The 17,741-nt window shown below is 38.1% G+C and overlaps 2 protein-coding genes across 4 annotated transcripts in view; one reads left to right on the top strand and one right to left on the bottom strand.

Annotated features, from left to right (window-relative positions):
* The window catches only part of GNAZ (G protein subunit alpha z), a 50,458-nt gene extending 36,971 nt beyond the window's left edge, over positions 1-13,487 (top strand). For both annotated transcript variants that reach the window (XM_068209069.1, XM_068209068.1), the window contains one exon: positions 11,413-13,487. In XM_068209069.1, the coding sequence (XP_068065170.1) occupies positions 11,413-11,757 (345 nt within the window). In that variant the 3' untranslated portion in view covers positions 11,758-13,487. The remainder of the gene's footprint in view (positions 1-11,412) is intronic.
* RSPH14 (radial spoke head 14 homolog) overlaps positions 1-17,741 on the bottom strand; it is a 72,751-nt gene that overhangs the window by 53,184 nt on the left and 1,826 nt on the right. For both annotated transcript variants that reach the window (XM_068209071.1, XM_068209070.1), the window contains 2 exons: positions 17,304-17,406; positions 17,001-17,119 (listed from right to left, as the gene is read on the bottom strand). In XM_068209071.1, coding sequence (XP_068065172.1) covers positions 17,001-17,119; positions 17,304-17,406 — 222 coding nt within the window. The remainder of the gene's footprint in view (positions 1-17,000; positions 17,120-17,303; positions 17,407-17,741) is intronic.

A 17,741-nucleotide genomic window follows, 5' to 3' on the forward strand; every position in this document is an offset into this window, starting at 1 on the left:
CAGCAAGTCTATAGTAAAGCAAGAATCTATAAATTGAGTTGTGACTCTAAAGACAAATATTGACTAGCACAGGACATTGTCCATCTTGCTAGTTGAATGAGACAGAGCTCAGTGAAGAGAAAATGTGTTCCTGTAACCTGAGACCACAACATCGGGTTGTTTGGGGTTTTCTTAAATACAGTCCTGACTGAACAAAATTATTTTTACTTCTTTGTCTGTAGCCCAACAGATTAGAACTTCCATCTCAAATATGAAAGAAGCATTTTTTTCAGCATACATCACCATTTCTTTCATTCTTCTCCAATTGCTCTGAAATAACTTCATAGAAATTATCTCTTGAAACTTATTTGTTCTGAATCCCAGTAATGTTGCTTAAAACCAGAAGAATTTATTGAAAGCGAAGACAAGATTCTCCATGATGCTAAACATGCTGGTTTTGCACTCTTAGTACTTGTCTCAGTTGATGCAAAAAAGGCCAAGATCAGACCCAGATTCAGACCCTCTGCTTGAAGCTGCTTTGCAGTTTCCCTTCAGCTTTCTTGCTCTTGCCTTTTCAGTCTTGACTCTGAACACTGACCTTTGTGCCCCTCAGCCTTTGTTTCTTTCAGGTTAGTAGGAGGCAACCTCAAAGCCCCCACAATGGGAAGAACTTTGCTGGAATTACAGGCAAGGGTGCTAAAAATACCTGCTTGCTCCTGCTACCCTAATCTTGCAACATGGACAGGCTACAAAGGGAATTGCAGCTGTTGTTCCCACAAGAGCTCTTGCTGCGCTAAACTCTGTAAGCATCCTACCCAAAATATCTTCAAAGGTGCGATAAAACAAGAAGCCAGTCTCCTGCAAGAATTTCAGCTGCCTAAGCTGTGAGGGTAAGATGCATCCCTCTCCACATGTCCCACAGTCTGAGAAATGGTCTCAGGGTTTGTGAGACTATTTTCCCTGCAGTGAATTTCTCAGTATGAAGAGCCATTTTCCTTTTTTGGTGTATAATAGGCTGCTCTTATTGTTCAGATACTACTGAAGAATGAAATGACTGGCCAACTCATTCTGGAGAAAACTGGTTCAGCATCAATGTGAACCAGCCTTTCTCTCTTTCTTTCTTTCCTTCTTTGTCTGTCTGTCTTTCTGTCATTTAAACACTCCAGCATTGGACAATGCAAATTACTAGAGGTCAGTACTTCTAGTGCCAAGAGCCTTTGCCTACCTTTCAATGAGAAACACTCACTGCTTCAAATGATGGTGAAGTGTGTGCAACAAACTTTTTCTAAGCTGGGCAAGACTAATGGGAAAGGCAAAATTGCCTGGGAACTGAAGTGATTTCACATGGGTTACATAAAGGAGAATTTTTTACCAACAGGGAAATAAACAATGATTTCTCCCTAAGGATGAGCTGTTCTGACAGCCAAAACACACAGACCAGCTGTACTAGGTCACAGCCAGTACCTGCAGCTGTTTGTGTCTGACTGTGGGCAACAGTGGACATTTAGGAAAATTATGGGAACAGATCAAGCATACACTGATATTTCCTGCAATTTACCCTCCCAGGTAACTGAACAGCAGATTGCATCAAGATCTCTCTGTTTAAGTGCCCTTTTAATTTAATTGCTCCTTGAACCCAATTACACTTTTTTGACTTTTACTATTATCATTATGATTCTCTAACATCTCATGACAGAGTTTTACATTTAATTATGCACTGTATGGAAGGAACACTTGTCTGCTGTCAGATAAATGAATTTGATGTTTCTTACTTCTTGCATTGTAAGAAATGGTGAAAAAATAATTTGCTATTCAATATTTCCATACCATTCATGGTTTTATGAGCTCTGCCATGTTCTTCCTCAGCTATTTCTTTTTCCAGATTGAAAAGAACAAATTTATTTAAATACATATGGTAGTCATTCTATGCTTATGATAATTCTTGCTGGTTTTCTCTGTTTTCTAATGCTACTGTTACAAATGACTCCTCATCTTACATCTTTCATAAAGATCCAGAGAGTCTTGTTTGAAAGCTGGGCTTGAGTGTGTTGAAATGAAAACCTACTTATTTGATAAGCACTCTTTTCTTTGTATCATATGGGTATTTTCTCCAGAGAAAGGGCATTCACAGGCACAAGATTTTGCAATCTGTTCCCCTGCCATTTTAAAAAGAAATATTAATTTCCTCTTATGTAGCCAATATATTGTTTTACTTCGATTAAGACAATTGTCAGAAAGCAATATTCACCCTATTAATATCCTTTCCCCCTCTGCAATGTATTAGAAAAATGCCCATTTCAAAGAAGGTGCAATGAAAAGCATTCTTTCTTTACACAGACAGTATCAGCAAAAGCTTGGGTTATGAATAAACTATACAAAAGTAGGTTAGTCAGTAGCCTGAAAGAGTGAATAACCATTTCTCTCACTTGTGTATTCCTGTGTAGTTCTCTTGCAGATTTCTGCACTATTTCAGTAGCTTAAGGGCTATTCCAAGGACTAGAGAGCATCAAAGAACTGAGAAGAGTAAACCCTGGATATTCCAGAAAGGCCACAACTCCATTCATTAACTTAACTCATAACAACATTTCCTTTTCATCCTGCCTCAGCAATGGGATAGTGACTCTTTCCATCAAAGGACAGCCCTTGTGCTTGAATTCATCTCTTTGGGAGGCAAAGTTTGAGACCTGCTCAGAACTGTGTGTGTAAAAGTGATTTCTTATTTAAGCATTCAACTATAAATATGTTTTTTACATTGCATGGAATTACAGAAATGTAGGCTGGATGTGATCCCTAAAGGTCTGGACTACTGCCAACAGTAAATCAGGCCAGCTATGGCTTTATCAGTGAGTTGAGTGAAAATCCTCTATGGATGTAGATTTCACAAAACTCAGCAAATTGTTGCAGAGCTCTGCTAGTCTTCTGGAGAAAACCTAACATCTAATCAGAACCTCCCAATCTTCATTTCATGTTCATTGCTGCTTATTCTTTCCTCTAATACTGCTGGGAAGAGTTCCGTGTCACCATTACTTCAAGTAATTGTAGGCTGTCACCCTTTGGCCTCTTCTTTGCCAGCTCAAACAAGCTCAGCTCCCTCAGCCTCTCCTTGAAGGTCAATGCAGAGTTAAGTTCTGTCTTCTGGGTAGATGCAGATTGGAAATTAGGAAGAAATTATTAACTATGAAGGTGGTGAGGCCCTGGGACAGGTTGCCTGGAGAAGCTGTGGATGCCCCATTCCTGGAAGTGTCCCAAGGCCAGGCTGGATGGGACCTGGTCTAGCAGAGTGTCTCTGCCATGGCAGGAGCTGGAACTAGGTGATCCTAAAGGTCCCTTTCAACTTAAACCATTCTGTTGTTCTATGAATGTCTAGACACAGAAGGCTGACAGTAAGCTTAAGGGTCTCAAACAAGGACAGCTAAAGTCCTGGACCACTTTATATGTAAAACTATGCAAATTTCAGCTATGTGGAATATATGCTTGAAATGGTCCTTTTGCCCTTGAGCTAAGCAAGCAATCTAAAGACCTGGAAGAAAACAGAATCAAAAAACCCACCCCAGTTGAAAACACTAAGTGTTGAAAGTAAATGAAGTACATTACCAGGAATAGAAAAGCTGGACTACCACATAAAAAGCTCAATCTAAGGATAAAACATCCAGGTATTTACAATTGAAATATGGATTTTAATGACACTTTCAATATGTTTTCAAGAACTGTGACATTTTAAATGAATATGCTTTTATCAAGAAAATGTTTTTAAGCTAGATTTTTGCTAACCTCCAGAAATATGCAGCTTGTCTGGGACAATGCTTTAAAAACTCTTACCCCCAAAGCAAAAATAGGTATTATAAACTCAAAATTTACTTCTTAGAATGACATGAAGATCCTAATTTGTACTCAGGAAATCTTAATCTGCTGGCACTGTGAAAGACCCTGGAGATTTATTTTCATATTCCCTTTATGGGATGTTTGCCCTGTTAGTACTGCTTGTGCCCCAAAATGATCCACAGAGGAGCAGAGCACATGCACTCGTAACTCAGCAGCCAGAGGCTTCTGTAGCATGAAACTTTGCTGACTTTGGGGCAGTAAAAGCAGAATGTTAACAGTTGTTTGCTGAGCAACTGATACACAGCAAGCACTCCCTTAAGGATAAAAACCAAGCTACCTGCCCTTTTGTGATTCTCTTGGGTACGTTTACTGCAGGCCTGGCAGCACTGCCCTGGCTGGACACTGTCTGGGAAATGTGTAGGTTTTATTATGCTGGCCCATTGAGACATTAAGTTTCTTTTGTCAGCTGCAGCAGCATTACTTTTGCCAATCTATCCCTATTACTGCTTCCCAGAAACGTTGACTTGTGTGGCTGTTCTGTCAGGCACAGGACCAATATTGACTGCCCCATATTTCTGTTCTCTTGAACATACCTTTTTCTAGAACTTTCCTCTGGACTTGGAATTCTCTTATGGGTAGTGATAAATATAACACCTATCACATGCCCATTTTGTGACTTCTAAATATAATTGTCCTGTACTTCAGCTTACTTAAAAGATATGTATAGCCAGTCACAAGAATAAATCAGTTTATGAGTATCTCTCCATTTCTATGTTGCCCCTTTTCTTGTTTGTGGAACAGCCTTTAATACTCTGGCCAGACATACAGGAGTAGCCTTTATCTGGATCTTCTGCCATTTCTATGGAATGATGAATGTCCCACCCTTTCTGATCCTTGAACTCAGTAACTTTTTCACTGTTCTTCTAAGAGTTTTCTATATATAATTTCTTTAAATTCCCTTTAATTTATAGGTCCTAGCAGAAGCACCTGCTGTCCTGCCCCTTTGCTTGGAAATCCTCTTGCTCAAAATCTAATCATCCAGTCAGGAAATTTAATCAAACTTCTTTCTCAGCTCAGCTTCTTTTACTACAACCATAGCTTGGTGTCAGACTGTACTTAGTAGGATTAACAATTCTGCATTGTTCCTGATCTAGGAATATAAAATAGTTTTGATAGATAGTATTAAAGATTGCTTTACCCCCATCTGTCACTGGCACAAGTATTACACGTAAGTAACAACTACATACCAATGTTTCACTGAGTATGCACTCCTAAGACATGACTTGCTGCAGGCCTGAAAAGTTTCAGGGATTAATTTTCCAAGACAAATGTTCAGGACTCTGTTAAACTAACATTCCCAATTAAATCTGCCTTGTCTGGTTTAGTCCACAGAAAGCCTTAGTAACACTGCAGGGTTTTCTCAGTCACAGAGAACATGCATGATAAAATATTCGTGATGTTGTTCATTGTCATCCTATACAATAGCCAAGCCTAAAGGTCCCCTTGTAATTCTCATTCATACTGCCGGATTCAGTTATCATCTACAGAGTTCTATGTAAAGACAATAGCAATATTCAACAGGAAACCATCGTGGGAAATAGTATGCTGCACTACCACTTTATAAGATTTATTCTCCCTTGCTTCTCTGAACAAGAGGTATCAAATACTGACTACTGCCTCCTCTACCAGTTCTACATTTGCATGTAAAAACTGCAAGGATGAACAATTACAGGACATTATTTTTAAAATAAAGAAGAATTTATTTGGTAGCTTACAAATTTTGTTTGCTAATATATAGTTTCCTCCTGATTTAAGAATGAATCTGATTAAAAAAAAAAAAACAACCTCCAAACAAACTTGTTTTGTGCTTAATAAATTTTTTTGCCCTCACCATAGAAATAGGTATCTCCCTATCAAAATCACACAAAATTTCTTCAGGGCTCCACTTCATAATACATATGTTTCTTAGCCTTCTATAAGCTCATTTCATAGTAGCGATTCAATATTCCTACAACATAAAACCTTTTACCATCCCTTTCAATTTCCCTTCATTGTGGTGGCATAAACTAACATGCTATGTTAGGTTTTCACCTTTCTACACTTCACAGTCCTCCTATATGCAGGACACTGAAAGGCATTTTGGTAGGAAGGACATAAATAGATGGTATGTGTGTCACACTGCGACACAAAATAACTCACAGAAGCAGGCTAGATGTAAAAGGAAAGAAAAAGAACCCAAAAAAGCAAACTTTATTTTCTGACTCCAGTATATATACAATAGCAAAAGTGACAGTGGATTGGAGGGTGAAACTGCCACCTCTCCAACCACACTGGTCAAACCAACAGTCCATCAATTCTCTCCACCCACAAAGAAGAATGCAAAGCAATCACTATTTACATGAACATGTGTGAGAAAACTCAGTTGAAATATGTAAATATCAGAAGGTATAGGAACTTTTAGAAGAACTTTAAAACTCTCAAAAGAACAGGGCGACAGCATGTGCATGTATGTATCTGTATCATAGGTGCTATATTGACATAGCTGCTTTTATTTGCCCGAGCTCCTTCCTGTTTTGTTTTCAACGTGACTGAGCAGGATTTCCTGCAGTGGTTTTACACCAATGTAATAAATTGTTTGGGTGATGGGATAATGAGTTTGTCTGCTGGGATAATAAGTTAAGCTGCTAAGTGACTTAAGAACACTTCTTAGTGAATTCACAGTGGGACTTACTCTTCTATGTCACCTCTTCTAATTTTGACAGTTTAGAATTCCAACATTCTCCAGGAAAACTTTGGGCTCCTAGGATTAGGAAGAAAAAGTTTAGAAACCAAAACAATTCAGTCTAGTCACATCCCTGTTGCTTACCCCATCCCTTCTGGGAGATGCCAAGGCTAAAAACAGATATACAAAGGACAACCCAGGTAAAGAGTTTTATCCCAGTTTAATTCTACCTCAATGGGGCTCTTAATTTCTTTGAGAGGTGTTGGATTAAGTCTATTTATTTCTCTCCAACAGACAGTTTCTTCTTTCGGATTTTTAGATGAAATAAATTTTTAAAAACTCATTATCATAATTTTCCCCATTTTGTCCAGCAGCTACCTGAGCATATACATTCTTGTAGAAGTCTTCTTACTTTGAGCAAAAGATGAATCATACAATAGTTTTGTATACCTCTCTTATCCAGCACTCAGTCAGGACTGCCTGACTGCTACACAGGAAGGACATTTCAACTAGCACTCATTGTAGTCTTTTTTACAAGAAAAGAGTGCCTCTTTGTATTTACCCAAGCTATCATTTGCTTTATGTATTTTTGTTTGTGAAATTCTTCTGTTTTCCCTCTGCCTTTACTCAAGCATAGTTTGAATTCCTGAACTGCTTTGACTATGAGCATCCTGGGCAACGGTATTTCCTTCATTCGTTTTGTAGACAGTCCTTATTTCAGAATGGATTCCATTTTTTTAAATCTATTAACCTTAATGAAAAACATCCAACTGATTCAATTACCTTTTTACCCCACTACCCCTTCCTCAAATACTTTAGCTTCATCTGCTTTCTTCAGAAGATTTTAAGTCATGGATCTCTAAAGAAGAGATTTGAAATAGAGAGTTTCATGCCATTTTGTGAAATAGCTCATAGCTAACAGCATATGCTAAATGTCAGCCACTATTGCAATGAAAGCCTCTACAGGAAAATGGTAATAGCTTCCACTGGTTATTCCAAGATTTACTGACATTTAAAGATTTTCTAACTTTTCTAGAAAGTAAATATTACTATTCCTGCACAATTTTTGTTCATTATTGTTTATGGCTTACACAAGATAAATTTTACTTGGTTTAGTTAGGGTTTTCAAATCCCCAAGTGCCTACCAGTTTTAAAATAACGATGATGAAAGATATATAATGACTGAAAGATGAAGTTCTTAAGCTTTTATACAAATGACAGTTAATCCCCCTATTTGTGATAGTTTCTCTCTTCATAGATTTTCATTTTTAATTTCAAAGCTCTCCCAGCTGTGACTAGAAAGCTTTAACGTGAAAGCTGAAAGGAGATATTACATTACAATTTGGCTCCATTTACAAACTCTGTTCTTTTAATTACTTGCTATCTTGATAACTGGGTCTTCCCTTTTGAAAATGCTTACTTGTTCAGAACTCTTTCCTGCTAAGCACACCTCTGCTGTTCCAGAGGATGACCAGGGATGTTTGTGCCTCTGCAAACTCTTGGAAGCATAGAAGCAGCCATCTGTTCCTTAGCATGTTCTTTCCCTTAAGCAACCAGTTCCTTGTTCTTATGCTCAGAGAAGAATTTGCAATTAGCCCCCAACAAGGCCATCTGGGTAAGGCATTGGCATTATCTTGCTTATGCCCCAGCTTGTGTGTAATTATAAAATTACAGCAGCACATTTTTTTCTGACCACCTGGCTATGTACTCCCTTCAGGATTGCAGAACTGGAAAAGACACTGCAGAAAAGAATGCCTATCATTATTTTACTATGTTTTATTACACCTTTGGAAGTCATACAACAATTTATTCTATTTTTATTATAATAAGCCAAAGCCCTCTCAAGTTCACTTTCCCTATGATATGTAAAGTAATTTTACAATACTGTCAAAAGCAGAAATGAGCCTGTAATGCTGGGAGTATATGAGTGGATATACCGTGCAGGTTTAGTGTCAGCCTTGACCTTAGAACTATGGATATATCACCTAAGATATGGCAAGAAATCATGTGGGATGAGGAGATGGAGCAGTGCTGGGGAGAAGGACTCAGAGATGCTGGTGGGTGAGGGCTGGCCCTGCCCTGTCCGTGTGTGCGGGACGCAGAAACCTCCCTGTGCTGAGCTGAGCCTCCAGCGTGGGCAGCAGGGGAGGGGGGGATTCTGCCCCTCTGCCCCACTGAGGTGAGAACCTACCTGCAGAGCTGCACGCAGCCCTGGGGTCCCAGCACAGTAAGAATAAAGTAAGTTCAGAGTTGGAGTGAGTCAGAGGAAGATCACCAAGTTGATTAGTGGCATGGAGCACCTCTCATATAAGGAAAGGCTGAGAAAAATTGGATTGTTCAGCCTGGAGAAGACAAGGGTTAGGGGTGACCTTATTGTGGCCTTCCAGTACATGAAAGGAACCAACAAGGAAGTTGGAGAGACACTAAATACAAGGGCCTGCAGTGACAGGACAAGGGGGAATGACTTCAAACTGTAGGACAGTAGATTCAGATTAGGTATTAATAAGAAACTCTTCCCTGTGAGAGTGGTACAGGTTGCCCAGAGAATTTTTGGATGCCCCATCCCTGGAAGCATTCAAGGCCAGGCTGGGTGAGAGTGGAAGGTGTCCATGGCCATGGCAGGAGATTTGGAACTAGATGGTATTTAAGCTCCCTTCCACTATATGGCTGCAAGATTGTAAGACTTGGGTTTTCCTTTCTGATACATTTCCTCATTGTTCAGTGATATATTTTCCTTCTTTGGCTATTAAAATCATGACCTGGCTTTGGGGTTCATTTCCCAAGGTATATCACACATTTATACCATGCAACCACAGCCTAGCACTGGCATAATATCACCTGCATTTTTATTGGAAATGATTCTTGGTTGGCTTACTTGCTTTTTAACGAAAAGAAATGGTATTCAGTTTAGTTAAGGATATTATGACTTTCAGCTATTGAGCTAATATTAAAATATTACATTGAAGAAGAAATTTCTTTGGTGTCAGGATCAACAATTTACTAATATTTTCTCTACATCCCACAAGAGATCACCATGTTTACAATAATTTAAAACTGTCTGCCCTCTTGTACGCGTTCATAATATCTCCCAATTTATAGAAGGGTTTTAACTCTCTGCTTTTGTCCTTGGATTACAGATTCCAGTGGAGGATTTGGTAGTGGAGTGACAGTGTTATGATTCACTACAAAATAGAGTAATGAACACAAACCTCTTAAAAGGCAATATCCTGTTGGTATGATTGTTCTGAGAGCTGGCCAAAAACCTATATTAGCTCTAAAAGATTTTTTTCCAGACTATTAGTAGCAAAAGCATTTTTACTGAGATAAAAATTTCTTGCTTGGTTATTTATCAGCTATGAAATCAGGAAAGGAAAACAGATCTATGATATTTCAGGGGATTATCTGTTGTGTCAGTGTTTGCAGTGTGAAAATAAATGCACAAACATATTTTTAAAGCTATGTTTTTACACCTATAAATCTGTCTCTATATAAATTAGGCTGGAGTGTCAGATGACCCCACCTTACAAAGGAAGAAGTCAACAAACAGCTCCCAAATCGGAACTGTCTGACTGAGCTTGTGTTTCAGTGTGCCTCGAGAGGCTGGTGAGTCAGCTTTGCCCCTGGCTGCCCAGGCAGTGCCAGCCTTCCCGGCACGCCCGGGGCTTTGGGAATGACCAGCAACTGCCACCAGGCCTGGGTTTCACTGTGAACACAGAGCTAATTCACAGCCTTCATGGAACTCAGAGAACACACGATGCAATTCTGACCAAGGCAACCCTTAGCAAATGGAAAGGAGTAATAACACAAAGTGAGGAAAATATAAGAGGTAATTTGAAAAGCTTATGTAAACCAGTCTGCTCCTATTTCAGCAACTATGCATTTTTAAGGGGCATTTTTTTCAGTATACAGTTTTAGTGTAACAATAATGATCAAAACTGTTGCAGATTTCCTTTGAAATAATAACAATACATTTCGTTTCCAAATAAAACAAAATAAAAAGTAAATTTTAAATAAATTATATTTTCTATTAGTTTTTGTGTAATAAACAGTGCATGATTATTATCTCTTCCTCTCAGCAGGTGACTCTACTGAAGTCAAGGGAGATGCACTAGACACAGCTGATACAAATTGCAGGAGAATTTAGAATTTATATTAGAAATGCTTTATTTTTATTAAAAGCCAAAGTCACCCTCTTTCCTCCACTGTTTGTTCCTTCCCAACTGGAGAACTGGCCAGAATACTTCACAGTTAAACAACAGCAAAAATGCCCAGACTCTGATTTTTTTCATCCCCTCTGAACACAAGCCAGACAAATGGAACACATACATATTTGCAAATAGTCTTGTAAACCAAATATACCCTTGGTTTTTGATATCCCAAATCCCTGCTGTTCACTTACCCTGGATCATTCCCATGACTCATGATGTATGCATAACATTTTCTCAAACCTAAACAGGCTGGAAAAATACTGACCTTGCCAAAATGCCTGATTAAGACATTTTCTGTATCTACTTTTTTACTGGAGTGATATTTCTTTTAATAATATATAATATTTTCTATTCAAAACATGACATTTATTTTCACTTATAGCTGTAAACCAAGCAATAACACAGCCTCCCAAGAGCCGGTACCATGGACAGCTCCAGCTGCATCCGTGTAAGTGTCACAGCGGCAGCAATACTCCAGGACAGCTGCTGATTTTTTAAAAAAAGACCTCTCTTCTTTCAGTCAACAGCAGCATTAGATTTTAATTTCCAAGCATAATTGTGGTGGTCATGCTCAGTTGTTCTTAAATGGGGTTTACCTGCTCAGGGCAGCAGACAGAGCTGTGAGCTTTCCACAGATCTGCTGAAGCACTATTGCTGACACTGTTGTTTCCTCTCCTACAGAGTCGAATGGCAGAAAGTTTGCGTCTGTTTGATTCCATCTGCAACAACAACTGGTTTATCAACACTTCCCTCATCCTTTTTTTGAATAAGAAAGATCTGCTGGCAGAAAAAATCCGACGCATCCCCTTAACAGTCTGCTTTCCTGAATACAAAGGCCAAAACACTTATGAGGAGGCAGCAGTCTACATCCAACGCCAGTTTGAGGACTTGAATCGCAACAAGGAGACCAAGGAGATCTACTCACACTTCACCTGTGCCACTGATACCAGTAACATACAATTTGTGTTTGATGCAGTGACAGATGTCATCATTCAGAACAATCTCAAATACATTGGCCTCTGCTAAGAATCCTTGGGTTTAATCTGTTTTCCTGGAGTGATAAAAAAGGGGCTAACTTCTTCCACTTCTAGTGGAAAAAAATTGGGCAATGCTTAATAGCCCAAGGAGAGAAAAGGGGGAAATCAGATATATGAACACAGTTCCTCTTATGCCCCCTTAACCTGCTACATCATTTTCCCCAAATATATGTTCTGGAGAGTGAGAACCTCCTCTCCAAGAAAACCAAACACCCCCAGTGGAAAAAAAAAAATCCAACCAAAAACTCAAAAACCCCAAACAAAAAGAAAAAAAGAGATTGAGGCCAAACTCTGTGGAGATGTTTCACCACAGTCACTGCACTTTTATCCCATTTGTTTCATTCCATTTCCTACAGTGGGAGTGTTATCATGTTCTGTGTAAGAAATGACTCTTCATCCACTTGTCCTAAAATTTTATTGACATAAAAATATAAATCTGGTGCGTGACAGATGAACTTGTTTGCAGGGTGGGGAGCAGAATGCTTGTGCTGGGGAGAAAAGCTAGTTCAAACCAGAACCTACTGAATGAGAGAGTTTAAGCTAAATACTACTTAAATCTGTAGAGAGTGGGCATGCACCCACGATATTGGTATCCACAGTCAAGAGTATGTACACATCCATCATGTATGCACATGCACATGACTCTCAGCATATACTATGTACACACCTCTGCTTTACTTTACTGTTTCTCATGGACACCTTGCCTATTAAAGGAATTGTTGGTGCGCAACTGTTTTGTGAGTTCCTAACTGACTAGCAGCTCTTTCTGCTCTTTATGGCTTCAAATATGCAGCAAAACTACATGAAATGAATCTCTGAATAGGCCAAATTAAGGTCGGTGTTTCTTCTACTGTTAAGGAGTTTTATACATCAAAACAGTCTTCTTTTACATCTTTTTTTGCCAAATCTTGTGGTGTTTCATGAAAAACCAAATTATATTTAAGAAGTAGGTTAGTGTTCCTTTTTTAATACAGATTAAAAAAATAAATCACAAAGCAATTTTTTAAATTATTGTTGTAATGTCTGGATTGCTGAATGTGAAAGTTGCCAACGGACAATTTTGTTCCACTGCTCCAAATACCTTCTGGGTATTGTAATATTATAACAGATTTCTCAAGAAGCAGGAGCCATGGAGATTGTGTAGTGTATAACCTCAAAAGTCTTTTTTGTTGGTTTTTAAAATTATTTTTTAAATGTGATGTGTTATTAAAAGGTTAAAGATGAGCGATATGAACAATAACTAAATGTCTTGTTATTTCAATTTAATAATTTAAATTATTTACAGTTTAGTGAAGTTAAGGAAACTGAAGAGATGCAATCCTCAGCTCCAGCTTTCATCTCATAAAGAAACACTACTGGAGTTAACATTCCTGCAAAAGTTTGAATGCATAAGAAGCTCTGTGGGACTACACTGGAAAATCTCATATGGATGATATAGACCTAAGTCTTTGGTTCTTTCCCCTGCCATAGAAAAGACTTCTTAAAGACATCAGTGTAGAGTTGGTGTGTAAATAAATGTTTGATAACTGTAAAGCACATACGTACACAGAGACACAGACACACATGCACACTGGAAAATCACCTTCTACTTTTGTTCCCCTTATGTACTATGATTAGTGCAAGAAATCTCAGCCAAGGGCTCTAAGAAAATTAAAACAAAATGGTTAATAATATCAACATTTAAATTGTCCACTTCAAAAATAAATAATTCAAATGATACTGAATGTGTCTGTAGTGTGTTCATTAAATAGTGTTATGACAGTTGCTGAATTGGATAATGCTTGTGAAGTTTTCTTCTAATCTGTCTAATTTCGAACAAGATATTTTATCCCTGTACTGAAGACGTGGGGTCCCTTTAAGCATTCCCTGCCAATTGTTACACCTGAAGAGTAGAGGCAAAAGAGCAAATGAGGCTGTGCCTTCAAGGTATAAAGGCACACAGAGATCTGTCTGTCATGGCACTCAGAGAGTTTTTAGGTCTCACTTGCAGTGAGGAGCTGCTGCCTGCTTGGGATATTTGCACTCAGACTGCTTGGCTTGGCAAGTTTACTAATCTGTAAAAACTAAATCTGTATACAGTAATTGCTAGTACAAGTTCCTCTAAACTTTGTTTACTCTTAAATTGTGGTCATTTACCTGGGAAATTGTGCAGTATTTCTAGTCTAATTTGCTTTTTTACATGTAATATCCAATTATTAGCTGGCTGAATTGTGGAAAAGGTGGGAAGTGAGTCAGGGCTCCCTCTTCCCATGAATGGCCAGTTAGATGTTGTGTCTCCTTCACCTCTTTCTTTCATTGGACTGTGGTCTATTCAGATTAGTGAAAAAAGAGACAAGAAAATGCCAGCATCCATTACAGCATAGCTTCAAGGTAAGAAAGCTGGATAAAACCAAAAGTGTAGTCAATTATCAGGAGGGTAACAGACACTTTATATTAAAAACCAAATCTTTATTCAACTAAGAAGGTCCTTCTACCACAAGTATTAGAGATGATGAAGAGGAGAACCTAGGACATTTTAAGAAAGGCCCAAGAGGATTTCTAAAGGAAAGCAGCCAGTTCCAGTCCTCATTGGGAGAAAGCTATCTTGGAAAGGAGAAATGAAAGTGAAGCACCACCTGTGCTCCTACTTGACTTAAAATCAGAGGCATGGGGAAGAACAAAGAAGTAAATAATTACATTTAAATAATCAACTCACATCATCATGTTTTCTGAATAGCAATTTCTTGCTATTAACTCTCTAATAATTTAATTCCTATGATGTTTTTGATTTTAGTGTTCTGAGTAATTCATGGTTACTCTGTTTTCTCTCTGAAGAATTCAAAATATTAAAATAAATTATGTTTTATACAGAGTTTTCTGTGCAAAAAATTCTGATTGTATAAGAAAACTGAGGCATAGCAAAGCTAGAACTAAAAAGTCTGTTGGCTGAAGACAGGTGCTGAAATTAAATCCCTTGACTCTTAGTCATCCACCTGGATAAATCATGCAATAAATTTGCATCTATTTTCTCAGTTCTCATTTTTATCAGTGATGCAGTGCACTGCCACCTGAAAGAGCTGCATTAATACAGCTGGGATTTCACTTCACCTGGGCAACAATGACATTCACAGAAGAGATGTCCCATCTGCTGCAGTAGGAATGCCATCTGTCCTTTCAGCATTTGCACTCCATACAGCAAAACAAGTTTTGAAGGGAAAAAGGTATCCTTAAGGAGTCCTTATCCACACATTCAATTGGTTATGATTTTTCAAGAGTGAAAGAGTGGAGACACTAAGAGTCAGCAGTGTAGGAGAAAATGTCACCTCTTGGGCTCTTCCCAAACAGAGGTTCCAGCAAGCTTAAAAATCCATTGCCCCATCCATTCCACCTCAACCTTTGCCTAAAAGGATTAAGTACCAAAAAATGGCAGGATAGGTAATGGACAAGAATTATTAAACCTTTCCAGTGTTAATCACACCATAATGAAAGATATTTTTTCCTAGAACTATTTTTGCAGTTGCTACTTCTGAGGTCATTTACCATTGCATAACACCCTTTCACTAACATTATCAAGTATTATATATGTCAACTAATTGTTTTTATAAAGAGAGGAAGTTTTGATATTAATTTCTTTAATGTTCCTAATTTTCTCCTGCTGGCCCTTCTCCCTCTTCTATCCTCTACTGAACACATATCTATCTATTTTTGTCTTTCTCTGCCCATTAATTTTTTTCACTCAGCTGTTGTTCCTTCTGGAAATGTTACTCCTCAGTGTTCTCCCAGTCTTTGTGCATTCTCCCACCTTTTGTTTTTTAACTATCCCACAGTTCCTGGAAGATACTGGTACACATCCTTAAATTTAGGAATCAAAAATACTCTGTAAGTGGATTTGCTCAAAATAACCACATTTTCCTAAATTATTCCTGTCTGGAGAAAGACCAGGTGGCCTGGCATAGAGCTAGCTGGAGTCACTGACCACTTCCCAGCTAAAACAGCTACACTTCATGCCAAGGCCATGTACAGCTTCTGTTCCTTTTTGTCTAGCACAGAACATGTTGCTTTATTGGCCCTGCAAACGACCTCAGCTCTAGAGAACAGCACAAACAGAGCTGTGGAGTGCTGCAGTAGTTGCTGACCTCCTCCAGCTGATCCAAGGTACATCTGTTACCCTAGGACAACACCCAATCTCATTTTCTGGATGTGAGATGTAGAAGTGAATGCAAAGAGAAAGTTTCTTGGCTAGCTGAAAAGGGCTGAATTACCAAGCAGAGACTATTTCTGTATCTGTAATGTGTCAAAGGAATTATGTCAGGCCTTGTGACTCTTACTCCTTATTGGAAAATATTTGTGGTTATCCCTGCTACTTCCCCGAACTGTATCATAGCAAAAATTGCACCTTTTCGTTTTCCTTTTAAATTGCCCTCTGCACGTGAGTCCATTCTACACTGACACCATTCTGCTCCAGGATTTATCTTCCAGCCCTCAAATACAGGCATGTATATTTTTATAGATACATTATATTTTTATCTAAATAAACAGAATATATGACTCAAAAAAACCCCACCTTTTCCAAGAGTGATTACTCAGAGCTGCTTTTACAGACTTTTCCATACTGATGTTCACAAAGTTGTTTAGCCCAACATATTAATGTCCTTCATATGAATGGAATTATTGAAGATTTTAAAAAGGATTGCTTGCAAGTAAAAAATACATCTTTAGATTTTTTAGAACTTATGTACAGTTAGCAAGGCTCTACGCATTCATTTCATTCTTTTTAAGCATAAGTAATGAAACTGAATTTCTCAGACAATATACTTTGCTATGAATTTAAACAGCATGGCTTTTTAACTGATAATTTCTACTGAAATTTTATTTTTAAAATTATAATTTTTATCAACTGGAAAAGAAGTTTAAGACTAATATTCAGATTAAAACACTTATGAAACTAATGTATTGTGATGAACAGCTGATCCACACCTTGAACAAAAGGGAAAAAGTGAAATTTTGATGCAAGATTCTGAAATACCAATTCAAGCATGCAGTGCACTCTATCTTGAGCAGGTGGCCTTTACTTGCATAAAACTTAAGAAAGTTAACTAAGGAAAACTAAGATAAGCAAAACTAGACAAGACACTGTTTTAAAATATGAGTTTCAAGGGAAATGGAATAAATTAAATCTGGAGCATAGGTGAATTTACCTGATTTCCTCTCTGCGTTGTCTACTTGAGTACTTAACTGCTTAAAACCTCCTACCTTCAGGTAATTTTGTCAGCATATCAAAAATCTGATGGGTGTTCTTCCGACAGATATCTACTGGATCATCCAGGAGCCCACTGAGGGCAGAAATTACTCCACTTCGTATTAGCCCTTCCCTAGAAACAACAATGGAGGACAGATTTAACACAACATAATAAAACTTGCATATGTTTGAGATATTTAATCCTCACTGCTCTTCTTTACGCTGCATCTGTCTGACAAAACTTAGGAACTCTGCTCTTATTTCTCACTGAAACATCACTTCCCTCACAGTTCAGTAAACTTTGGAATTGCACCTACCTGCCAATACTATGCAAAGCCATTATAGAGAGAACTTCTGTTGTTTTTTGCCGGACAGTTTGGTCTTGATGCACCAGCAAAGTTTTCAGGCTATCCAAGAATCCTATGAGACATCAGAATTCATTTGAACATTTCTTACTTCCAGCATTAATTTGAAATAGCAATATTCATCATTTATCTCACAGTTTGAAGTGCCTCAGAATTTTCAGCTTGTCCTGACAGTGAAATTCTCATTGTCATATTTCAAGTAAGGAAGAAACTTTCAAATTTCAAGGCCTACTGCCAAAAATGTCACGCTACAAACAAGATCCTGACTCCTTAGCAAGTTAAATCCTAATCCTGCAAATATAAAGTGACATAACTCTAAAAATAAGTCAGTAGAGCTATTGATGTCTTTAGAAAAGCATGTTTTGCAGGATTGACACTCACTTGTCTTTT

The sequence above is a fragment of the Anomalospiza imberbis genome, chromosome 18 (genome assembly GCF_031753505.1).
Source record: "Anomalospiza imberbis isolate Cuckoo-Finch-1a 21T00152 chromosome 18, ASM3175350v1, whole genome shotgun sequence".
Taxonomy (NCBI): Eukaryota; Metazoa; Chordata; class Aves; order Passeriformes; family Viduidae; genus Anomalospiza; species Anomalospiza imberbis.